At 39.4% G+C, this 25,755-nt stretch overlaps 1 protein-coding gene and 1 pseudogene across 1 annotated transcript; one reads left to right on the forward strand and one right to left on the reverse strand.

Moving 5' to 3' along the window:
• The first annotated feature begins 5,856 nt into the window (after window positions 1–5,856).
• LOC126020429 (multiple coagulation factor deficiency protein 2 homolog) lies at window positions 5,857–6,797 on the forward strand (annotated as a pseudogene).
• A 202-nt stretch (window positions 6,798–6,999) lies between these two features.
• LOC126020425 (U2 small nuclear ribonucleoprotein B''-like) lies at window positions 7,000–7,896 on the reverse strand. Its single transcript, XM_049781896.1, has one exon. It carries the CDS (start codon window positions 7,846–7,848, stop codon window positions 7,171–7,173), a length of 678 nt encoding a protein of 225 aa, XP_049637853.1. The 5' UTR covers window positions 7,849–7,896; the 3' UTR covers window positions 7,000–7,170.
• Window positions 7,897–25,755: the final 17,859 nt, after the last annotated feature.

The following is a 25,755-nucleotide window of genomic DNA, read 5'->3' on the forward strand; positions in this document are numbered from 1 at the left end:
GACAAATTCCTCTCCAAACATTTTCTGACTTGTAGGTAATATTTTCACAGAACTAAAGAGAAAGAAACATGATGTGAGGACAGAAGAAAGGAGAAGGGGCCTGTCAAACCACTAAACATTTAGTTGCAATACTTAATCTCTTTAAAAAGTTTTTTTCTATTGAGACCTTGTGGATTAAAATTCATTCATAGTTGGATTTTGGCATACAGTGATAGTGAATTAGGGCCATTCCCAACACCAGTGTTGACCTCTATCCACCAACCATCCCAGCTGCATCTCATAACTGCACCCTTAACCACCTGACCTGCCAGTGTAACAGGTCCATTTTAAGTTTAGATTGTTATAGTTTGGGTCTCTTGATTCTATTTTTATTTTTGGCTTTGGTATTTAGTTCTGATCTTTTTATTCTCCAGCAATGTACCTGAGACCACTTGGCTTTGGGGCCTCATCCTCTTTTTATTTTTTTCAATTTGTTGAAAGCTGTAGAATTATGAGGTAAAAAATGTAATTTATGTCCCAAGGTTCTATGAAAAAGTCAGTAGCCCTATCTAGAAGATACAAATAAAATTTAGAAAAGAGGGGGAGGTAGCAGGGTTTTTGTGGGTTTTTTATTTGTTTTTGTTTTTAAGAGGTACAGCAAACATTGGGTAAATAGGAAATAAAATACCCTTGGCCAAAAAAGCAGGGTATCTAAGCATTCTGGTCATACAATTTTCCAACCTCAAGGTCTTTCTTCATGGTTCTAGAAAAAATTCTACTTAATCTCACTTGTTGTAGTCAGGCTTCTCTAATAGATTCTTACACAGATCCTATGTCATATCGGGGTGTCCTGGAGCATATTATAATTTTTATCTCACCATTAGGTGGTGAGGCAGGGAAACCTGCCTTGAAAGCAAGTTGTTGCTCTTTCGTAGTCATCAGGGTGTCAGTATGAACCTACCGTGGAGCAAGTCAGTGCCAGGGCAGCATTAGGGCCTCTTCCATTGGAAGTTTGATTCCTGGTGCTGGTGTAAGAATCTGTGCCAGTTCCAAGGATTGGATTCAAGGTTTGGGGTTGGCCAGATGATATCCAATCAACAGAGGCCTAAGTTGAGTCACTATGACAATGTTCAGGGTGAAAGGCACCCCTGCACTATAAACTTGAGTTCCTATTCCTACTACATAATAACTTCTTTCTATTTGTAAAATTTCTTTATTTTAATGTGCTTATGCAAAAAGGAACAATGCCACATGATACTGCTGGTGCATATGGGGTAAACATAACAAAGCTAAACAATCTCTATAACCTGGTTCTAATCTGAACTAATCAGACTCAAGAGATACATATCTAGTAGAATTTCCTACTAAGTAGATCCAAAAGAAGATGGGGAAAGCTACCTCTACATATGGAAATATATACAAAGAATTATAACTATTAAGGAAATGTGTCTACAGAAATACACAAAGAAAACATAGATATCCCTTTTAAGTCTAAGATAAGTCTAAGTTTAACATAGTCTGGAAGTATAACATCCAGAGCACTGTTTCATCCTGCTTTGTGGCCTTGTGGAGTCTGAGAAATAGCTTGCAGAAATCAGGGATGAAGTAATGAAGGACATAATCTCTAAAAATGGACTCAACTCCACTGGATCCAGATAATCCCAATTTCTTCCCTCCTATATACAAACAGAATGTGACAAGCTAAAAATAGCATCACTTAGAGTTTCTATTCAAAAATATTCAGTATTGAATAAAAAGTAAACATAACATAAAATGAAGACAGATAATTTAAAAGAAAAGATAGAATTAGCAGAATAGCATATATGCTTGAATTGCCATATACCTTTAAGATAATTGTAGTTAATGTATAAAAACCGATTCATGGATCAACGTCAAACGCCTAGCAAGTGGCAGCTGCTGCCCTGAGCTTCGATGCCAGTTTTGGAACCAAAAATGTCCAGAAATATTTGCAGAAGCTACGTGACTGGAGGTAAGCTCGAATCACCCAAGAAAAGGGGAGCCTCATCACTGCCAATCACCTAGCAAGCAGCGACTGTTGCCCTGAACCTCAGATTCCAGTTTTGGAACAAAACTCACCCCAAAACATCTGCAGAAGCTGGGTGGTTGGAGGTGAGCCGAACCCGCCCAAGAAATGGGGAGTCAGAGGAACCCGGCTGCTCAGCTTTGCTTTGGGGTCACAGACATCTCCTAGTCAATGACCCTAGCACAGTGGTGGGCAACCTTTTTCTTCAACTGAGCCAATCTTGCTAAAACCACGATTGAAATTTATTTTGAGAGCCACATTTTTAAAACCGAAAACACATAGGATTGTACAGTCATCTTCCTTCTCTACACAGAAAATCACACACACACACACCACCCCCCCCCCATACCACATGGCCAGACTGGAGCTGTGTGAAGCCGGCTGCTGGGGCTGCACATAGGGTGCGCACTGACAGAGGCTAGGAGAAGAGTCCTGACTCCTGGAGCAGCCGCCTAGCACACAGAAGAGCCACATTAAAAAGTGTAAAGAGCCGCATGTGGCTCCAAAGCCGCGGCTTGCCAACCACTGCCCTAGCACAAAATACAGAAAATACCATCACATTACAGGGAGAAAAACACAGGCCAACACAATGATTAGAAAATAAAGATGGCAGCTCTGATGACCTGAAAAGTGCCAACCACCTAATTAGCCTCTCAGATCCAGTGTTTAGAAAAGAAATATAAAGGATGTTTATGGAAATCAAAGAAATCAAAAATTGAGTTGAATGGATCACAAATAAGAATTAAGAGAATATGAAGATAGAAATCAGAAAAAAATGAAATAACAGGACTGGAAAACGTGGTAGGCAAATTGAAAACCTCACTAGAAAGCTTCTCTAACAAGAGTAACAGTTGATGAAAACTGAATCATTGTAATACGTAAGACGAGATACATAACAATTTCATATAACAAAAGAAAATGGAAAAGAGCTGTAAAAATGATCAGATAATGGAAATGTGAACAGATGAAAATAGAAGTCTTTTATAAACTCAACAGAAGTAACATAAGAATCAATGGAATCCTAAAAACCAAGGAAGAAAATCCCCAGAAATAATCAGCAACCAAGGACATCATTATAGAGAAACTCCCAGTGCTAATACTGCATGCAACCAAATCCTGCATGCCCAAAGAGTAGTAGCTAAAAGAGATCTGTTAAAAAAAAACACCCCAAGACACATCCTAGTCACAATTACTACTCCCACAGATAAGGATAGACTACTGAAAGTAGTAAGATCAAAAAGAAAAAGATCAAAAGAGAGTCCTTAAGAATTACAGCAGCCCTGTCACAAGAAAGCCTTAAGGCCAGAAAAGTGATGGAACATAGTGACAAAACTCAATGAAATGAAGTTTTCATCTTGAATACTGCACCCAGCCAGACTCACTTTCAGGTTTCAAGAAAGTATACATAGTTTCATGGAAAAACAGCAGCTCAGAAACTTTTCTAAAAGGATAGACCACATGCTAGCCCATGAAACATACCTCCATTAAAATCAAGAGAATAGAAATTGTACAAATTACCTTCTCAGATCACAGTGCATTGAAATTAGAAGTGAACTGGGAATAGAAGAAACTTTTCTCAATAGTCAAAAACTATAAAGCTCTGCTCCAAGAAATAAGAGAGGACACACGGAAATGGAAACACATACCCTGATCATGAATTGGCAGCATTAACATCATTAAAATGGCAATACTCCCCAAAGCATTATACAGATTTAATGTGATCCCTCTAAAGACACCAATGACATTCTTCAAATAAGTGGATCAAACACTTATCAAGTTCATCTGGAACAATAAACACCCTCGAATAGCTAAAGCACTCCTAGGGAAAAGGAAAATGGGAGGCATTACTTTCCCCAACTTTAAACTGTACTACAAAGCAATAGTTATCAAAACAGCATGGTATTGGAATAAAGACAGACCCTCAGATCAGTGGAATAGGCTTCAGTTCTCAGAGAACATTCACCAGACATAAACATCTAATTTTTGACAAAGGAGCAAGAAATCCTAAGTGGAGCAGGAAAAACCTCCTCAACAAGTGATGCTGGCAGAACTAGTTAGCCACTTGCAAAAAAGAACATAGACCCCCTGTTAACACCATGTACAAAGGTAAAATCCAAATGGATTAAAGACCTTTATATCAGACCTGATACCATAAGGTATATAGAACAACACGTAGGTAAAACACTCCATGACATTGAGACTAAAGGCATCTTCAAGGAGGAAACTACACTTTCCAAACAAGTGGAAGCAGAGATCAACAGATGGGAATACATTAAGCTGAGAAGCTTCTGCACCTCAAAAGAAATAGTGCCCAAGATACAAGACCCATCTACTGAGTGGGAGAAACTATTTACCCAATACTCATCAGATAAGGGGCTAATCTCCAAAATATACAGGGCACTGACAGAACTTTACAAGAAAAAAACATCTAATCCCATCAAAAAATGGGGAGAAGAAATGAACAGACACTTTGATAAAAAAAAAATACAAATGGCCAAATGGCACATGAAAAATGCTCCTCATCACTAATCATCAGGAAGATGCAAATCAAAACAACTATGAGATACCATCTCACACCACAGAGATTGGCACACATCACAAAGAATGAGAACAATCAGTGCTGGCGGGGATGTGGAGAGAAAGAAACTCTTATCCACTGCTGGTGGAAATGCCGTCTAGTCCAACCTCTATGGAAAGCGATATGGAGATTCCTCCAAAAACTGGAAATTGAGCTCCCATTCGACCCAGCTATTCCATTCCTAGGGATATACCCTAGGAACACAAGAATACAATACAAAAAACCCTTCCTCACACCTATATTCATTGCATTCACAATTCATGGCTATTCACAATAGCCAGGCTCTGGAAACAACCAAGATGCCCTTCAACAGACGAATGGCTAAAGAAACTGTGGTACATATACACAATGGAATATTATGTAGCCGTCAGGAGAGATGAAGTCATGAAATTTTCTTATACATGGATGTACATAGAGTCTATCATGCTGAGTGAAATAATTCAGAGGGTGAGAGAGACGCAGAATAGTCTCACTCATCTATGGGTTTTAAGAAAAATAAAAGTCATTTTTGCAACAATCCTCAGAGACAATGAGAGGAGGATTAAAACTTCCAGCTCACTTCATGAAGCTCACCACAAAGAGTGGTGAGTGCAGTTATAGAAATAACTATACTGAGAACTACCATAACCAGGTGAATGAATGAGGGAACTGGAAAGCCTGTCTAGAGTACAGGTAGGGGTGGGGTGGGATGGAGGGAGATTTGGGACATTGGTGGTGGGAATGTTGCACTGGTGAAGGGGGGGGGGTGTTCTTTACATGACTGAAACCTAATCACAATCATATTTGTAATCAAGATGCTTAAATAAAGATATTATAAATAAAAAAGGAAAAAAAGCCATCTACCTCAAACCAATTGCAAATATTATTTTCAACGGGGATAAACTTAAAACCTTTCCTCTAAAATCTGGTACAAGATCAGGCTGCCCCATCTCACCACTACTATTCAATATAGTATTGGAAGTACTTGCCATAGCAATTAGGCAAGAAAATTATATTAATAGCATCCAGATAGGAAAGAAAGAAGTCAAGCTCTCACTGTTTGCAGATAACAGAAAACCCTAGACTCTACGAAAAATCTTCTAGAAACAACAGATTGATATATCAAAGTGGCAGGCTACAGAATTAACAGGCAAAAATCAAGGCCTACTGGGGGCCAATGGGCGTGGCCAATCAATGCGCTTGCATGCTGTGGGGAGGTGGGCGTGGCCTAGCGGGGTCCTGCGGGGAGGCCCAAGTTGCGAGGCTTCGCGTCTGGGAGTCAGGGCGATAGGAAGGAGCTCGTGATGATGACATTTTGGCAGTTGCTCGAAACTCCTTTCCTGTGCAGCCTGCTCTGCACCGTCTGCATCCTGGGTGCTAGGGCCCAACAGCCCGGAGCCAGCAATGCCCATCCTGGCAGTGTGGGTTTGGACACGCATGCGGTGCATGATCAAGAACACATCATGGAGCACCTGGAAGGCGTCATCAACAACCCTGAGACCGAGATGTCACCACAGGAGCTGCAGGTACATTACTTCATGACTATGACGGCAACAGCCTGCTGGATGGGCTGGAGCTGTCCATCGCCATCACACATGTCCACAAGGAGGAAGGGACTGCCCAGGCACCACCCATGAGCGAGGATGAGCTCATCAACTTGATAGATGGTGTTTTGAAGACAATGACCGAAACAACTACGGCTACATCGACTATGCGGAGTTTGCTCGTTTGCTGCAGTAGACACGCCCAGTCTTTTAGTTCCATGCAACTGTGACCCATTAGAATGTGATGGAACATTTTTCAGAAACTCTTTTTCCAACTACTGCGACAATGTCTTGGTGGGAACCTGTAGCAATTGGTTACACTAGGATGTGTGTGTGGGAAAAATCCACAGGATTGAGGCATAAAGTTAGTTCTCCCAAAGCCTGTTGAATCTTACAGGGTGAAAGTTTGATTCAAGAATCCTTTTCCAAACATGGGCCTCTTGGTGCAGGGCACTGAGGAGCTCTGTAGGATACCACTAGTCTCTTGATTTTAATTTGTGCTACGTGAAAACATGAGCTTTGCCAAAGGACACACTTCTCAGTTGTGAATGAGTGGGGTAAGCAAATGCCAAATGTCTCTTCCCTCTCTGTCAGGGTGACATGGTCAATCTTTTGTAAAGTTCCCCTGGGCTAAGGAATTGCACCTCTGGGCTGGCCAACAAGTATTTTAAGGTGATTTTATAGCCCCAGTGTCAGAAAAATGTTGAGTTTTGAGTTCAACTACCTACAAACCCGCTGTTTCCCTGGTACCTTGGGACTGGTATGATCCATGGCCCGCGTGATGGATATTTTTCTGTTTTTCACTGAAAAAAGTTGTTTTTACAAGACTACTGCCATCTCCTGATGCTTTTCTTTTCTTTTTTCTTCATTCTGACTTTTTTTTTGTTTTACAAATAAAGGTTTATTGTACAAAACTATGGTCTTATACATTTTCAAGATCAAGACTAGGTAATTTTAATCCTTCACAATTCTCACAATGCCAAACCAAATGTTATCAAAACCAACATTATAAATAACAAGTCCTTTAAAGTCAACTATCTCAAATGTTATTTCTTGGTATAGGTGATCTTCATAGCATGAGACGGTGTGATCTTAAATCCCTGTAAAGCATCCCTGGCAGCCCCAGCCTGACTATCATTTTCAAATTCAACAAAAGCAATGTCATGTCTCCCAGGTGCCAGACGTACTTCTTTGAAACCAGGAAACTGATTAAACAGCATGGATAACATCATCTCATTAGTCTCTTCTGGTAAATTATTCAGGAATAAAATGTAGTTTGGAGGGCAATCAGGAACCTGAGGATTTGGTGTTGTATTTCCTTGAGGATTCGCTGAGTTTGGTGTTCCCAGGCCAGGCTTTTTGATTGCAGCTGCAGCAGCCTGCTCCACAGTTTTGGCTTTTTTCTTTTCTTTCTTCTTTTCTTTGTCAGCAAAAGTACCACGCATCTTCGATATAATATCAGAATCTGTTTTTGCATACTGGATTCGCATTGGTTTACCATAAAATGGAAATCCTTGTAACTGCCTTAAGGCATTAGTGGATGAGCCCAGTTCTTTAAATATCACAAAAGCTTGACCCCTCATCTTCATGGTCTTTAAAGCCACAATATCTACTACATGGCCAAATTGAGAAAATAGTACATAGAGTGATCTCTTTAACTCTTCTTTTTTAATTTTGTCATTTATATTATTGATATAAATTGTATGATTTGGTCTGATATTCATGTTTTGAGTTGAACTTTTCAAACAACCTGAGACAAGCTGGGGAACCGGAAGTCAGAAACCGGAATCCCTTCATTCTGACTTTTAGCTTTCCTAATATTTGTATTTAACTTTTGTCTTTAGGGTGTCATTTTTGCAGCTTAGAAACTATCAGCAGTGTTAGGACTTGATCGCCCCATCCGACCCCCTAATGTGGGGGGGGGGTTACAGCTACTAGTTGGTACAGTCAGGGAGAAAAGGGAAGATCTGTCACTCGCACAGCTAGGAACCCAAGACAAGTTGTGTGTAGAGGAATATTGCTTAAATCTTTTATTCTCCGTACATAAATTTTTGTTCCAGACCAGGGAAGATTAGAAAAAGAGGTCTAAATAGTTTTCTTTTTTGGCATGTGTGAGGCATCACTGGCAGTGCTCAGGGGTTACTCCTGGCTCTGCACTCTGGAATCACTTTGGTGGTGCTCAGGGGACCCTATGGGGTGTGAGGAAATGAACTTGGGTCAGCTGCGTGCAAGGCAAGGGCCCTTCTATTGTGCTATGGCTCTGGGTTAGAGGATGAGAAGCTGTAACATATTCATATTGTAGTGAACGCTGTGGAGGTTGGAGAGACAGTGACAATGGAGGACCTGAGGGGGCAGGATGGAGGTTGATAACAGTGTGTACACAGCCACAGTCAATTTACTGAAGTCATTAGAGACCTATTTTCTTTATTCAAGTATTCTTCTAAGAAAGCTTGGATATTTATAAACATGATTTCTTCTGTCGATTATTTGTGCAATCAGAGCTGAATTATAAACTATTCTTGTAATATCTAATTATTTTGAAATATTTATATAATGAATTCTAAATATATACGATCAATAAAAGTGATGAAACAGAGCCAGTGAGTGAGTAAGAAATGGCTGGATGTGGGGGTTTCCAGGCAGAGTGCTGATTGCTCTACCTGCAGAGTCTCCACCCGGCTGTGCTTCTTCTGAGGAAACTGAGGACCTGAAGGGAGCCCTGTCCTACTCTTCTCTGTCTTTCCTGAACTCTGGAAGCTCTCCTCAGAGTCCTGGGAAGCGAACCCCAAAGAAACTACATTCGGAAGCTACCCAGCGAGCCAGTGAGTGAGTAAGAAATGGCTGGATGTGGGGGTTTCCAGGCAGAGTGCTGATTGCTCTACCTGCAGAGTCTCCACCCGGTTGTGCTTCTTCTGAGGAAACTGAGGACCTGAAGGGAACCCTGTCCTACTCTTCTCTGTCTTTCCTGAACTCTGGAAGCTCTCCTCAGAGCCCTGGGAAGCGAACTCCAAAAAAACTACTTTCAGAAGCTAGCCAGCGAGCCAGTGAGTGAGTAAGAAATGGCTGGATGTGGGGGTTTCCAGGCAGAGTGCTGATTGCTCTACCTGCAGAGTCTCCACCAGGCTGTGCTTCTTCTGAGGAAACTGAGGACCTGAAGGGAGCCCTGTCCTACTCTTCTCTGTCTTTCCTGAACTCTGGAAGCTCACCTCAGAGCCCTGGGAAGCAAACCCACCAAAAACTGAAGCTACCCAGCAACTTTCCTCAGAGTCCTGGGAAGCAACCCCAAAAATACAGCATTCTGAAGCTGCCAAGCAAGCGAGTGAAAACTACGCCTGTCCAGTGGGGCCCGACTGTGAAAAACTGTGAGTGCTGCCTGTGTGTGTCTCTCTACTATCTTGTTGCGTAAACCTCTTGAGAGTGGGCTGAAAAGAGGCTCCAGAAGGCACTTAGCTCCACTTCACTACGCAGCCGTGCGCTCTTTCTAAAAAAAAAATAACACCATCACAAGAAGAAAAAAAAAACACACTAAGAACTGTGTTGGATCACAGAAGCAAGAACTTCTCTCCAGACTGTCTTCTCTGCTGCATGCTCGGGCCTAAGATTTGATCCTGTGTGAGGCTTCATCCACGGAGGACTCCCCTACCTTGGAGGCAAGCCGGCCCATCCAGAAAGGGCGGAGCCAGAGAAGTGTGCTGCCTGCATCATATAACCAATGAATACCACCACAACACGTAGAAAAACCCACAATACAAGTGTGACAATGGGGAAACAACGCAGGCCAGCATCAGACATAGAGATTGAAGATGACAATTCTGATGACCAGTTAATGACCAACCAACTAATCAACCTCTCAGATAAGGACTTTAGAGTAGCAATATGGAAGATGCTCAAAGACCTCAAAAAAACCATGGATAGAGTGGAACAGAACACTAATAATAATCAAGAAATTTTGAAGACAGACATCACAAAACTCCAAACTGAAATAACATGTCAACTAACAGGCCTGAAAAAATCAGTAAACGAAGTGAATGACAAAATGGATAAGCTCTGGGACAGGGTATCAGAAGCTGAGAATAGACTTGGTGCTCTGGAAGATGAGATACATAACAATTCCATACAGCAGGAGAAATTGGAAAAAAAAACTTAAAGCAAATGAACAGACAATGGAAAAATTAGTCAAAGAATGGGAACAGATGAAAATAGAAGTCTATGGTAAGATCAACAGAAACAACTTAAGAATCATTGGAGTCCCAGAGACCCAGGAAGAAAATTTCCAGGAAGAATCAACGGTCAAGAACATCATTAAAGAGAAACTTCCAGAGCTAAAGAATATATGTGATCAAACCCTGCATGCTCGAAGAGTACCAACCAAAAGAGACCCCAGAAAAACCACCCCAAGACACATCCTAGTCACAATGACAAATCCCACAGATAGAGACAGAATTCTGAAAACAGCAAGATCAAAAGGGGAAATTACATTCAAGCAAGCATCCTTGAGATTTACAGCAGACCTGTCACCAGAAACACTCAATGCCAGAAAGCAGTGGTGGGATATTGTGACAAGACTGAATGAAATGAATGCTTCACCTAGAATACTGTACCCAGCAAAACTCACTTTCCGGTTTGACGGAAGAATACATGGTTTCACAGACAAAAAACAGCTCAGAAACTTTATAGACACAAAACCAGTCTTAAGAGAAAAACTGAAAGACATAATTTAAAACAAGACTAACCAAAAGACACACCAAATTTCGATATAAAGATGGCATTAAATCCCAGGACAATTCTTTCTCTCAACGTCAATGGACTAAATGCACCAGTCAAGAGACACCGAGTGGCTAAATGGATCAAAAAATTCAATCCAACCTTCTGCTGCCTACAAGAAACGCACCTGAATAGTCAGAACAAACATAGACTCAAAATAAAAGGCTGGAGAAAAATTATCCAAGCAAATAACACCCATAAAAAAGCTGGAGTGGCCATAATAATATCAGATAATGCAAACTTTATACTCAGGAAGGTTGTAAGGGACAAAGATGGACATTTTACATTAATCAAGGGGTATGTAGAGCAGGAAGAAATAACTCTGCTAAACATATATGCACCAAATGAGGGGCCAGCAAAATATTTAAAACAACTGTTGACAAATCTGAAAAATAATATCAATAACAACACAATAATTGTGGGGGACCTTAACACGGCTTTGTCAACACTGGATAGGTCAACCAGACTGAAACCCAACAAGAATATACTAGACCTGAGGACAGAAATGGAAGAAAGAGGATATAAATAGGATATATATATATATAAATGGATATATATAGGACACTCCATCCCCAGAAACCTGGATACATATTCTTCTCCAATGTACATGGGACATTCTCCAGGATAGACTACATGCTGGCACATAAAACATACCTCCATAAGATCAAGAGGATAGAAATTTTGCAGACTACCTTCACTGACCACAAGGCTCTGAAATTATTTGTGAATTCCAAAGGGACTCAGAAGAAAAACTTTAACACCTGGAAGTTAAACAACCTCATACTCAATAACCAGTGGGTCTGAGATGAAATCAAGGAGGAAATCAAAAGGTTCCTGGAAACAAATGACAATAAAGACACAAACAATCAGAACTTATGGGACACAGCAAAAGCAGTACTGAGAGGAAAATTTATAGCTTTGCAAGCACACATCAGGAAGGAAGAAGGAGCTTACCTGAGTAGCTTAATGACACAGCTAATAGATCTAGAAAGTACTCAATAAAAGGACCCAAAAATAGGAAGACAGAAGGAAATAACAGCTGAGAGCAGAAATCAACGAAGTGGAAACCCAAAAAAAGTTCCGAAAGATCAACGAAAGCAGAAGTTGGTTCTTTGAAAAAATAAACAAGATTGATAGACCACTGGCAAACCTAACAAAGAAAGAGAGAGAGAGAAACTTGATAACTCGTATTAGGAATAAAAAAGGAGAGATCACTACTGATATGACAGAGATTCAAAGGGTAATCAGAAACTACTTTGAAAAACTCTATGCCACTAAAAATGAGAACCTGGAAGAAATGGATAAATTCTTGGACTCTTATAATCTTCCACGGTTGAAAGAAGAGGATGTAGCATATCTAAACACCCCCATCACCATTGATGAAATAAAAATGGTAATCAAAAGTCTGCCCAAAAACAAAAGCCCAGGCCCAGATGGATTCACTAATGAATTCTATCAAACTTTCCAAGAGGAACTACTACCAATCCTGGCAAGACTCTTTCATGAAATTGAACAAGTGGAAACACTCCCAAATAGCTTTTATGAAGCCAACATCACCCTGATACCTAAACCAGACAGAGATGCCACACAAACTCAAATATCTTGGAATCAACTTGACTAAAAATGTGAAGGACCTATACAAAGAAAACTATAAAACTATGCTCCAAGAAATAAGAGAGGACACGCGGAAATGGAAACACATACCCTGCTCATGGATTGGCAGGATTAACATCATCAAAATGGCAATACTCCCCAAGGCATTATACAGATTCAACGCTATCCCTCTAAAGATACCCATGACATTCTTCAAAGAAGTGGATCAGGCACTTTTGAAATTTGTTTGGAACAATAAACACCCTAGAATAGCTAAAGCAGTCATTGGGAAAAGAATATGGGAGGAATTACTTTCCCCAACTTTAAACTTTACTACAAAGCAATAGTTATCAAAACAGCATGGTATTGGAATAAGGACAGACTCTCAGATCAGTGGAATAGGCTTGAATACTCAGAAAATGTTCCCCAGACATACAATCACCTAATTTTTGATAAAGAAGCAGGAAATCCTAAATGGAGCAAAGAAAGCCTCTTCAACAAGTGGTGTTGGCAGAACTGGCTAGCCACTTGCAAAAAATTAAACTTAGACCCCCAGCTAACATCATGTACGAAGGTAAAATCCAAATGGATTTAAGACCTCGATATCAGACCCCAAACCATAAGATATATAGAACAAAACATAGGCAAAACTCTCCAGGACATTGAGACTACAGGCATCTTCAAGGAGGAAACTGCACTCTCCAAGCAAGTGAAAACAGAGATTAACAGATGGGAATATATTAAGTTGAGAAGCTTCTGCACCTCAAAAGAAATAGTGCCCAGGATACAAGAGCCAGCCACTGAGTGGGAGAAACTATTCACCCAATACCCATCAGATAAGGGGATAATCTCTAAAATATACAAGGCACTGACAGAAAATTACAAGAAAAAATCATCTAATCCCATCAAAAAATGGGGAGAAAAAACGAACAGACACTTTGACAAAGAAGAAATACAAATGGCCAAAAGACACATGAAGAAATGCTCCACATCACTAATCATCAGAGAGATGCAAATCAAAACAACAATGAGATACCACCTTACACCACAAAGAATGGCACACATCACAAAGAATGAGAACAAACAGTGCTGGCGGGGATGTGGAGAGAAAGGAACCCTTATCCACTGCTGGTGGGAATGCCGTCTAGTTCAACCTTTATGGAAAGCGATATGGAGATTCCTCCAAAAACTGGAAATTGAGCTCCCATATGATCCAGCTATACCACTCCTAGGAATATATGCTAGGAACACAAAAATACAATACAGAAACCCCTTCCTTACATTGCAGGACTATTTACCATAGCAAGACTCTGGAAACAACCAAGATGCCCTTCAACAGACGAATGGCTAAAGAAACTGTGGTACATATACACAATGGAATATTATGCAGCTGTCAGGAGAGATGAAGTCATGAAATTTTCCTATACATGGATGTACACGGAATCTATTATGCTGAGTGAAATAAGTCAGAGAGAGAGAAAAAAACGCAGAATGGTCTCACTCATCTATGGGTTTTAAGAAAAATGAAAGACATTCTTGCAATAATAAATTTCAGACACAAAAGAGAAAAGAGCTGGAAGTTCCAGCTCACCTCAGGAAGCTCACCACAAAGAGTGATGAGTTTAGTTAGAGAAATAACTACATTTTGAACTGTCGTAATATTGAGAATGTATGAGGGAAATGCAAAGCCCATTTAGAGTACAGGCAGGGGTCGGGTGGGGAGGAGGGAGATTTGGGACATGGGTGATGGGAATGTTGCACTGGTGATGGGTGGTGTTCCTTTTATGACTGAAACCCAAACACAATCATGTATGTAATCAAGGTGTTTAAATAAAAAAAGTGATGAAACAGTATAGAGCAAAAAAAAATCAAGGCCTTCTTATACACAAATAATAATAGAGAAGAAATTGACATTAATAAAACAATCCCATTCAAATTGGTGGTATAAGAACTCAAATACCTTGAATTCAGCTAAAAAGGTGAAGGACCTATACAAAGAAAACTACAAAACCCTGCTTCAAAAAATAAAATATGACACAAGGAAATGGAGGCATATACCCTGTTCATGAATTTGGAGGATTAACATCAATACTCCCCAAAGCATTGTACATATTTAATACAATTCCTCTAAGAATACCCATGACATTCTTCAAAGTAGTGGATCAAACACTCCTGAAATCATTTGGAAGAAATAAGAGCCATGAATAGCTAAAGAAACCCTTAGGAAAAAGAATATGCGGTGCATCACTTTCCCCAAGTTTATATTGTACGACAATGCAATAGTCATTAAAAAAAGCATGGTATTGGAGTAAAGACAGATCCTCAGATCAGTGGAATAGATGTGAGTATTCAGAGAATGTTTCTCAGACATACAATCAATTAATCTTTGATAAAGTGGCAAGAAATGCAAAATGGGTCAAGGAAAGCCTCTTCAGCAAGTGGTGCTAGGGCAACTGGTCAGCCACATGCAAAAATGTAAACTCAGACCTCCATCTAACACCATGCACAAAAGTCAAATACAAGTGGATTAGATACCTTGATATCAGACTTGGAACCATAAGTTATACAGAGGAACACAGAAGTCAAACACTCCATGACATTGAGACCAAAGGCTTCTTCAAGGAGGAAATACCACTGTCCAAACAAGTGGAAGCAGAAATAAACAAATGGGTCTATATTAAACTGAGAAGCTTTTTCACCTCAAAGGAAATAGTGACTAGAATACAAAGGCCACCCACAGAATGGGAGAAAATATTCACCCACTACCTATTAGATAAGGGGAGAACATCTAATATATAAATATATATATATATATATATATAGAGAGAGAGAGAGAGAGAGAGAGAGAGAGAGAAGATGCTGATAGAACTTAACAAGAAAAAATCTAATCCCATCAAAAATGGGGAGAATAAATGAACCCAAAGAAATTCCTCAAAGAAGAAATACAAATGGCCAAAACTACATGAAAAAAATACTCCACATCACTAATCATGAGGAAGATGCAAATCAAAACTACAATGAGGTACCATCTCACATCACAGAGACTGGTACACATCACAAAGAGCAAGAACAGTCAGTGCTAGCAGAGATGTGGGAAGAAAGAACTCTTATTCGCTGCTGGTGGAAATGCCATCTAGTCCAGCCTTTATGGAAGACTATATGAAGATTCCTCAAAAATCTGAAAATTGATCCAGCTATACCAATCCTAGGTATGTATGCTAGGAACACAAAAACACAATACAAAAATGTCTTCTGCACACCTATATACATTGCAGCACTAATTACAATTGCCAAAATCTGGAAACAATTCAGATGCCCTTCAACAAATGATTGGCTAAAGAAACTGTGGTACATATACACAATGGAATATTATGCAGCCATCAGGAAAGATGAAGTCATAAAATTTTCCTATACATGAATGGACATGGAAACTATTATGCTGAGTGAAGTAAGTGAGAGGGAGAGATATATACACAGAAGTCTCTCTCATGTATGGGTTTTAAGAAAAACAAAGGCATTATTGTAATAATGCCCAGAGACAATTGAGAGGAGGACTGGAAGGACTGGCCCATGATATAAAGCTTACCACAAAGAGTGGTTCGTCCAGTTAGAGAAATAACTACACTGACAACTATCATGACAATGGTAATGAGGGTGAGAGATAGAATGCCATCTTGAAGACAGACAGTGAGTGTGGGAGGGTAAAGAGAGGAGTCAATGGTGGTGGGAATGTTGCATTAATAAAGTGGGGTGTTTTATTTTTAATAACTGAAACAACTACAATTTAACTTTCAGATAAAGGAGTTTTTTATTATGAGTAGGAAAAATGTGTGTTAGACACTGGATATGATATGTCTTTACTCTTCTCAGGCATGGTAGTCATTGATCTGAGTCAAGGCTTTATTGATATTCATCTTAAATATTGATATCATAGTCCTAATTCTAACCTCTAACCTCTTATATGTCTGAGAAATGCCATATGACCAAATGAGTATTAGAACATTGTTAATGTAAAACTCTAAGAACAAAAGCTGGTCCTTGTTTTATTATATTATCCTGGAATTCATTCTTGTGTGTGTATATCCATAATCTGTATAGAGACAGAGCATCCTGCAGAAACTCCCTATTTCTTTCTCTAGGAGATGGCACATTTATTGTCAAATACAAAAATTTGCTATCCTTGAGGATAATATAGAGCTCAAGAATTTTTAATAAATTTGCTGTTATTGACAAAAAGGAAGTTTATTTTACTTTTTTTCATTGAGATATAAAATTCCAGCATGGACATTCAGATGTTGGTCACAAACTAGCATATTTCTTTTAATTACCAAAACTCAGCATAGTCTGAGTGCAGATGAGACCTGCAAGAAGAACACCAGGGGTCTAAGAACTTCCCTCATCTGGGCCTGAACTCCTGCGGGATCAGTGCTTTGTGCATTTTCTGTAGAATTGACTGATGTCAGAATTTTCCTAAATTCCATCACAGGGTTGATAAAGCAGCCATCACTTTTATTTTTTAAAATATGTTAAAGAAATGTGTTTACAATGCTGTTGGTACTTATGGTCTTGGTATTGTACACATTTTTCTCTTTTACTTCCTTACCAACTTTTGTTGTTTCTGACTTGTTTTTGAAGTCTCAGTATGGACTAATGAGTGACTTCAAATGCCCTTGATATTCTTCTCTGCCTGTTATTTAGGATTCTATGACTTCTTACTACCACCATAGCCCTGTACAGAGGATATATGGGTTGCAGTAAGAATACATAACTGCTAGCATGAAGTGATCAAAGTTTAGTCAGAATTACACATGAGTCTGGGTTCACTGCAGGAGATCTATTGAGATATGAGGGAGAGATATCAGCCATAAGATTCTGTAACCCATGAAAAATTATTTAACCTGGTATAGACAGAGACACTGTTTAGTGGACAGACTCCTGCAGAAAGATGGGTGCCAGGTAATTGGAGAGAGAGGTACAGGGAAGTGCAGAGTGGTGAATGAAGAATTAGTCTTAGTAGGTAAAGTTTTCAACCAAAGACAGAAAAAGAGGCAGTGGCCAGAGTGAGCCAGAGAATTTTAGTTTTCTAAGATCAGTGTTAAAAGATCCTGAAGATCTTTTTGTGATGTAATTCCAAAAATCTCATGGATTGGTAAAAGTATATACCTTCTAGGTAGGTAGTAATTAATTTTTACTCTAGAGAGAGGTAGAGTAAATAAATATTTAAATATTTAAATAAATATTTAAATAAATATTTAACTCCTACTGCCAGGCAACTTATTTATTTATTTATTTATTTTTTGGTTTTGGGTCATACTCAAGAAGCTCTCAGGACTTTTTTCTGACTCTGCACTCAGGAATCATTCCTGGCAGGACCAGGTGACCATAAAGTGTACTGGGCATAGAACCTGCCGTCTGTGTGCAAGACAAGCACTCTACCTGCTGTACTAGCCCTCTGGCTTTACAAGGTCATTCTTATCTGTGGGTAAATTGGGGATACACTACTCTAAATAAGTGTTTCTCAACAGGGGCAATGATTCCCCCTTTTAATCCCCAAGATGTTCTAAGGGGGCCACAGATGAAAATAAAGTAAGTGCAAGTGGTGTATGGCAAAAGATGGGGGTAACTGATAGGACAAGGGAGCCTTTAGAACAGAAACTACATAGGTTAGAAGTAGCTGAGGTGGAAAAAAAAGGTTGAGAAACATTTAGAGCAATGATTCCTAAAGAACTAAGCTTGAGTCCCAGCATGACCTAAACTCTGAGTTATTCAGAAAACAATAAGGATACTTGGGTCTTGGTTTGTGAAACACTACAGGTGTAACCATGTTAGCATGAAGATCGTGAGCACTACTAGACTTCCCTATCCTCCATCCAACAATAATTATTTTGTCCTTATTATTTCTATTAGGGTTATCCCAGGTGCATTTTCCTGTCAAGACCATAACTCAAATAATATTCCAAGTAATTTACTGAACGTTCTTTTAACAACGGAAAAAATTAGACTTGTCAGATACAGTATAGATCAGTGGAGTAAGATCTACCATCTCCCATGCATGGGGCCTGAGTGGTGAAGCAGCGGTAAGGCATTTGCTTTGCACGTGGTTGACCTAGGATGGATCTCAGTTCTATCCCTGGGGTCCTATATGGTCCCCCAAGTCAGTGTCCCATATGGTCCCCCAAGCCAGGAGTGATTTCTGAGTGCATAGCCAGGAGTAACCTCTGAGCATCACAGGGTATGCCCACTCCCCAAAAGAAAAAAGATTTCCCATGCAGTGCTCAGGAAGCCTGGGGGATTTTCACAGCCTGTCAAGACTCCTATACTGTCTCTCCAGCGTCCTCATATCCAATAGCAAGATATAAGAAAAATACTTTGAGCTCAACTCCCTATGTTGCCATTATAATAAGAGCCTTCCCACCTGTGCTGTGAGTAAATTATATTTTGACCATCTTTTGTGTTATCTACATTACAGGTTATTTTGGAGATGATTAAGAGTTTCAGACAGCTGAAAACCATTGATTTTCTTCTCAAAGCTTCCAAACAATACGTTCTTGCTATTTTAGAAAACAGAATTTTTTTTGCAGAGACTAGAATTAAAAGAGATCCTATAGCCAACTTGTCAGCATAGAGCATGACATAAATTATTCATAAATATTTTCATAATCCACAGAGAAGACGGGCCAAAGCAGCTATAAATAGACACATTGACACATTTACTTGACTCCCAATGCGCTTATAAATATAGGATTTAAACTTTCCCCAGAGATTGCTGGTGTTCAGAATGAGAGGAAAACAAATGAAAGGTAGCAAGGTTCAGAATAAAACATTTTTGGAACATTGACAAGCATGTACATAAGACATGTACAGTTGTGATGTGATTTGATTAAATCTCGCTATCACTGAGTAAATAATATTTTAAATATTAAATAATAATAATATTTTTATTTTCCTAAACTTCATTTTACCCTTCTTAGGATAGGACTTGTCACAACACATACAATACATATCATGTACTACAGGTGCTAATCAATGAAATATGCCTGGGCCATAATTGGTGTTTGTTAGGGTCTAGAGTCAAAGGATGAGACCATCCAGTTGAAATAAAGCAAAGCAAAGCTTTATTACATCAACAAATAAGCCCCAAATCTGACTCTCCAGGGCCACCTCCCACAGGCAACCCTGCCTAGGGGCCACAAACCAGATTAAATAGGGCTAGAAGTGGAAGTTTTGACCTTTAAGTTGATTGGTTGTTGTCTTGGGTGTTTCATCATGCTTTTTTATTGCTAAACGTTTAGGGTGGAATATTGTGGTTTATAGGGCCTTGGGGTCTGCGTAATTTTTGTTGGCATAGAAAATTAGCCCTTAAATGGAAACAGCCTTGTTAGCCTTAAATAGAAACTTAGCATTGGTTTGACAAAATAGAGTCCCTTCTTCTCTAGGCTTCACAGTGTTCAGTCTAGGCCAGCCATAATTTTTGTAATTGCTAATAGAATTTTCCCCATCTGTATTTAGACAGTCCTGAGAAAAATTAAGTCAGAAATTTCTTTAATTTCATAAATGATCTTGCATTATTGCCATTACAGCTAACCCATATTAGCATAATAAACTGAACTGAAACATTAAAAAACTAGCCTTTCTGACTTTTTCCTCAATAATTCATTTTAATTTCTTCCAGTTTTTGTCAGGTCTTTTAGCAGAGAGCTTTTTTAGCCTACCATCCATCCTCATTGCTTCTAGGTGTTTAATTCCAGACCAAAGGTTGATCAGTGGTGCATTCTGTATTTCCTCAGAATTCAAGAATTTCTGCATATATCATCCCTGAGGAGAAAAAAATCTAATGAAAAATGAGTTCACAAAATAGACTTTACAGCGTAAGAAACAAAGTAGTTAATTAAATATTTCTAATTTTTCAAGAGTCCTCTTTGGGGGAATATTCATTTTTTTTGAAATCTCTCTTAGAACACTAATTATACCTTCCAAGAATGAATGAAAAGTGGACTCAATATTGTCTCCTACAGGAAGTTTTCCATTAAAGTTAGGCTGCAAAAACAAAACAAAACAAAACAAAAACCGAGTTGATGTATAAAGAAAAAAAGATATAAAGAACAGAATGCTAGTACTCAGCATCAGTGATTGTGAATACTCCCCTAATGAAACTGTGATTTTTAATTTTTTTCTGGATATTTGAAAACCCTTCTTGAAGACTCCCTAACTCTAATTATTGACTTGGTTGTCCTTAGGATTCACTGTTTTATCCCTACCTTTCTAGATAACCTGGTTGGTCCTTACAACATTCCAAGTTGATTGACAAGCTCAGTTACTACTTAGCAGGGGCTATGCTTTGAAAGTGTTCAACAAAAGTACAAGCAACTAGGGCCGGAATGGTGACGCAAGCAGTAAAGCATCTTCCTTGCCCATGCTAGCCTAGGATGGACCATGGTTCAACCACATCCCAAATGGTCCCCCAAGCCAGGAGTGAATTCTGAGCACATAGAAAGGAGTAACACCTGAGAGTCACTGGGTGTGGCCCCAAAAACAAACAAACAACCAAACAAAAAGTACAAGCAACCAATGCCAATTAACCAACGCTGTAATCAATGAAGTCTCGCTTATGTCTATCTGGATTTGCTTATGATGGGGAAGAGTTCAATGGGCTTAAAGGATATGAACTAAAATATTATTTCTTTACAAGCTTTAATAAGTAATTACAGATCGAAGAAATGTAAACATTTCATCCAAAATTCTCTACTAAATATTTTTAAAATGGGGAAGGGGAGCAAATAAGTGAGAGGAGATTCCTATCTCCATTTATCCTGAATCCTATTCTGACCCCTTAATCCCTGTGTCCCAAAGCAAACCACCAAAGAGAAGAACTGGGAACATCTTTTGATTCATCCCACCAAACAGCACTTGACTTCCACTTTGGACCTCATTCCGTGCTTCTTGACCTGGCTCCTCTATAACTTTAGTTTGTGCTTTAACTACCTTGCAAGTTCTATCTTTGGTGAGTTTAGTTGCTTGTTTAAATTGGGGAGGGTGGGTTGAGCCACATCCGGTGATGTTCAGGGGTTACTACTGGCTCCTGCTTAAACAATTTAACTAAAAATTTAACTAAAAATATGATAAAATGGTGTTTCTTGAATACCTAAAGGTCTCCTCAGAGGCCTAGGGAGCACACCCCCCCAAAACTGTATTCTGAAGCTGCCCAGAGAGTGAGTGAGTAAAGTCTGGCTGTGGGGGTCGTCAACCAATAAGCAGCGCTCTCTGGCCTGCGGAGGCTCCGCCCTGCTGTGCCTTTGATCACTCTGAGGACTTCAAGGGAAATCTCTCCTGTGCCTGTCTGTGTTTCTTGAATAACTGAGGGTCTCCTCAGAGGCCGAGGGAGCGCACTGCAAAAAACTGTCAGCTAGAAGCAGCAGAAGAGCGTGGCAGCTCCGCTTCACTTAGCCACTGTGCACTCTTTCTAACCAATGAACCCCACCACAACACACAGGAAAAACCACACTACAAACGTGACAATGGAGAAACCTCACAGGCAAACACCATGCACAGAGAATGAAGACGATAGCTCGGATGACCTAAAAAATTCCAATCATTTGATTAACCTCTCAGATAAGAAACTTAAAATAGAAATATGGAAGATGCTTGTAGAATTCAAAGAATGCTTAGATCGATCTGAACAGAACACAAAGACAGAAATCAGAAAAATACAACCTGAAATAACAGAATTGAAAAACACGGTAAAACAACTGAAAACCTCAGTGGATGGCCTCGCCAGCAGGGTAACAGCAGCTGAGGGGAGAATCAGAGTACTGAAAGATGAGATGCAGAAAAACTCAACACAGCAGAAGAAATTGGAAAAGAACCTTAAGACAAACGAACAGGCAATGGAAAATGTACTCAAGGCATGCGAACAGATGAAAACAGAAGTCTTTGATAAACTCAACAGAAATAACATAAGAAACATCGGAGTCCCAGAGACCTAGGTAGGAGATCTCCAGGAAGAATCAACTGTCAAAGACATCATCAAAGAGATACCCCCAGAGTTAAAGACTACATGCAATCAAATTCTGCATGCCAGAACAGTAGCAGCTAAAAGAGACCCAAAGAAAAACACCCCAAGACACATCCTCGTTACAATGACAAATTCCACAGATAGAGATAGACTACTGAAAGCAGCAAGGTCAAAAAGGGAAAATACATACAAAGGAGCATCCCTAAGACTTACAGCAGACATGTCACAAGAAACTCACAAGGCCAGAAGACAGTGTTGGGATATTATGACAAGACTGAATGAAATAAATGCCTCACCAAGAATACTGCACCCGGCCCGATTCATGTTCAGGTTTGAAGGAAGGATGCATAGCTTCATGGATAAACAACAGCTCAGAAACTTCACAGATGATAAACCAGAAAGAAAAAACTGAAAGGTCTACTTTAAGACAAGAGAGACCAACAAACACAGCAAACTTATCTACAAAGATGACATTAAATCCTATGACAATCATCTCCCTCAATGTCAATGGACTAAATTCACCAAATAAAAGACACAGAGTGGCAAAATGGGTCAAAAAGATGAATCCAACCTTCTGCTGCCTACAAGAAACACACCTGAATAGTCAGAACAAACATAGACTCTAAATTAAAGGCTGGAGGAAATGATCCAAGTAAACAACACCCTTAAAAAAGCTGGGGTGGCCATATTAATATCTGATGACACCAACTTTATACTCAAAAAAGTGGTAAGGGACAAAGATGGGAACTATGTACTAATCAAGGGATATGTGCAACAAGAAGATATCAGGCTATTAAACATATATGCACCCAAAGAGAGACCACCAAATTATCTAATACAGTAAATGACAAATCTGAAAGAAGACATCAATAATAACACAATAATTGTGGGAGACCTCAACACAGCCCTATCAACACTTGATAGGTCAACCAGACTGAAACCCAACAAAAACATACTAGCCCTGAAAAGAGTAATGGAAGAAAAAGGACTAGTAGATATATATAGGACACTCCATCACAAAAACCTGGATACACATGCTTCTCCAATGTACATGGGTCATTCTCCAGAATAGACTACATGCTGACACATAAAACATAACTCCATAAAATCAAGAGGATAGAAGTTTTGCAGGCTACCTTTGCTGACCACAAGGCTCTGAAATTAGATGAGAACTACAAAGCCACACAAAAGAAAAACTCTAACAATCGGAAAGTAAACGCCCTGCTACTGAACAACCAGTGGGTCCAAGATGAAATCAAAGAGGAAATCAAAACTTTCCTGGAAACAAATGATAATAAAGACACAAACTGCCAGAATCTATGGGACACAGCAAAAGCAGTCCTGAGAGGAAAATTTATACTTCACAAGCACACATCAGGAAGGAAGAAGGGGCATACCTGAATAACTTAATGACACAGCTCATAAAATTAGAAAATGACCAACAAAAGGAACCAAAAATAAAGAGACAGAAGGAAATAACAAAGCTGAAAGCAGAAATCAAGGGAGTGGAGCAAAGTGTTGGGAAGATTCAGTTTGTTTTTATTTTTTAAGGTAAAGTGATTCCTATCCTAAGGCATAGGTGTCTCAAATACAAAGCCAACTAATTTGCACCCTTGCATATCAATAAGGATAGAAAAAATTGCAAGATCTGGCTGGAGATAGTACAAATAGTAGGGCACCTTAATTCCTGACACCTCATATGATTCCCTAAGTCCCACCAGGAGTAATTCAAGAGCACCACCAGGTATAAACAAAAGGCAAAAATTGCTTTTTAGAGTCTCTAGAAGGACTCCTCCAGTTTTTTTTGCTTGTTTGAATCCCCCCCTTCTTTTCTTTTTTTTTTCCTTACCTTCAAACAGAACCACATAATTGAACCATCTTGTTCTGCCTCACAAATTGGAGAAGAAATAATGAAGGGCACCAAGACAAAGCAGTCATATAAACATTGAGTAGAAATAAAAAATGATCGACATAAACACCAAACCCAAAGCCAACTACAACAGAATTAATCCCCAATCTACAACAAGCTAGACACAGAAAGGACCACTTATACTAGCAGCCTGGGGGGCAAAGGAGGGGCGATATGCATGCTGGGAACAGGGGTGGATGGAGAACAAGATTGGTGGTGGGAATGCCCCTGATTCAATGTCACTGTGTACATAAAATGCTACTGTGAATGATTTGTAATCCACTTTGGTCAAAATAAAAAACACTAATAAAAAAGAAAGAAACTAGTTATCTGTCTATAAGGAAAACATCCTACCCACTCTAGTCTCTAAAATCTACATTTTAAAGCAATAGAATCTTAGAGCATACTGTGATTTTAGGTACCACTTGATTAGGTAAACCCCAAAAATACAAATAAATTTATCTTCAATTTTCAAAAAAAATTGCGAGACTCAAATAAACAAAGCTGAGGTCACCCCCAACACTCCCAACAACGTTGGAACAGAAATGAACCCAAAGTTCAAGGCTCAGAAGACTCAGAAAAGACATCAGATAGACATCAATGATCCAGGAGTTTCAGCCCTGGAAGCAGAACATCACTAAGCTTCAGGAAGCCTGTAAGCAGCAGCAGTGTTTGAGAGATCAGGCCAGTGAGACTTGCACAGCCATCTGTGAGGTGAGGAACGAAGCCTTCTCCTAGCTACACACAAAAGGCACAATCACTGGAGTCAGCATCAGGTGACAGCATCAGGTGATAGCATCAGGTGGGAATTTTTTCTGGAGAATTTTTCAGGCAAATGAAGCAGTGTCAGCTTGTACACTGAGTTAATAGACTTGTGACACAAGGGCTTATCCCAGAGCACAGACCGTCCTAGACATAGTAGGCCCAACCTCAGGCCTCTAAAAATGTGGTAGTCATGAGACACATAACTTTCTGCTCTGGAACAGAGTAGATAAAGATCAGGGCTGATGTTTTGTTTTTTCAAGAAAGGGACCAAAAAGAAAGTTTGATAGACTTGAAGTGAGTATTTGATAGATTATAAGTGAATGACTATTGCCACCAAGCAAGAGTAACTCAGCAAAATAATTGTGTTTTGTGCTTTCTTCAAGATGTTAGGTAAACACTTCTAGGGATATACCCTAGGAACACAAAAATACAATTTAAATATCCCTTCCTCACACCTATTTTCATTGCAGCGCTATTTACAATAGCCAGACTCTGGAAACAATCAAGATGCCCTTCAACAGATAAATGTCTAAAGAAACCGTGGTACATATACACAATGGAATTTTTTGCAGCTGTCAGGAAAGATGA

This window comes from Suncus etruscus, chromosome 10 (assembly GCF_024139225.1).
Source record: "Suncus etruscus isolate mSunEtr1 chromosome 10, mSunEtr1.pri.cur, whole genome shotgun sequence".
NCBI classification, from domain to species: domain Eukaryota; kingdom Metazoa; phylum Chordata; class Mammalia; order Eulipotyphla; family Soricidae; genus Suncus; species Suncus etruscus.

Coding starts and splice junctions, on each gene's coding strand:
- LOC126020425 (XM_049781896.1), bottom strand. CDS start 7,848: ATGAATATCAGACCAAATCATACAATTTATATCAATAATATAAATGAC.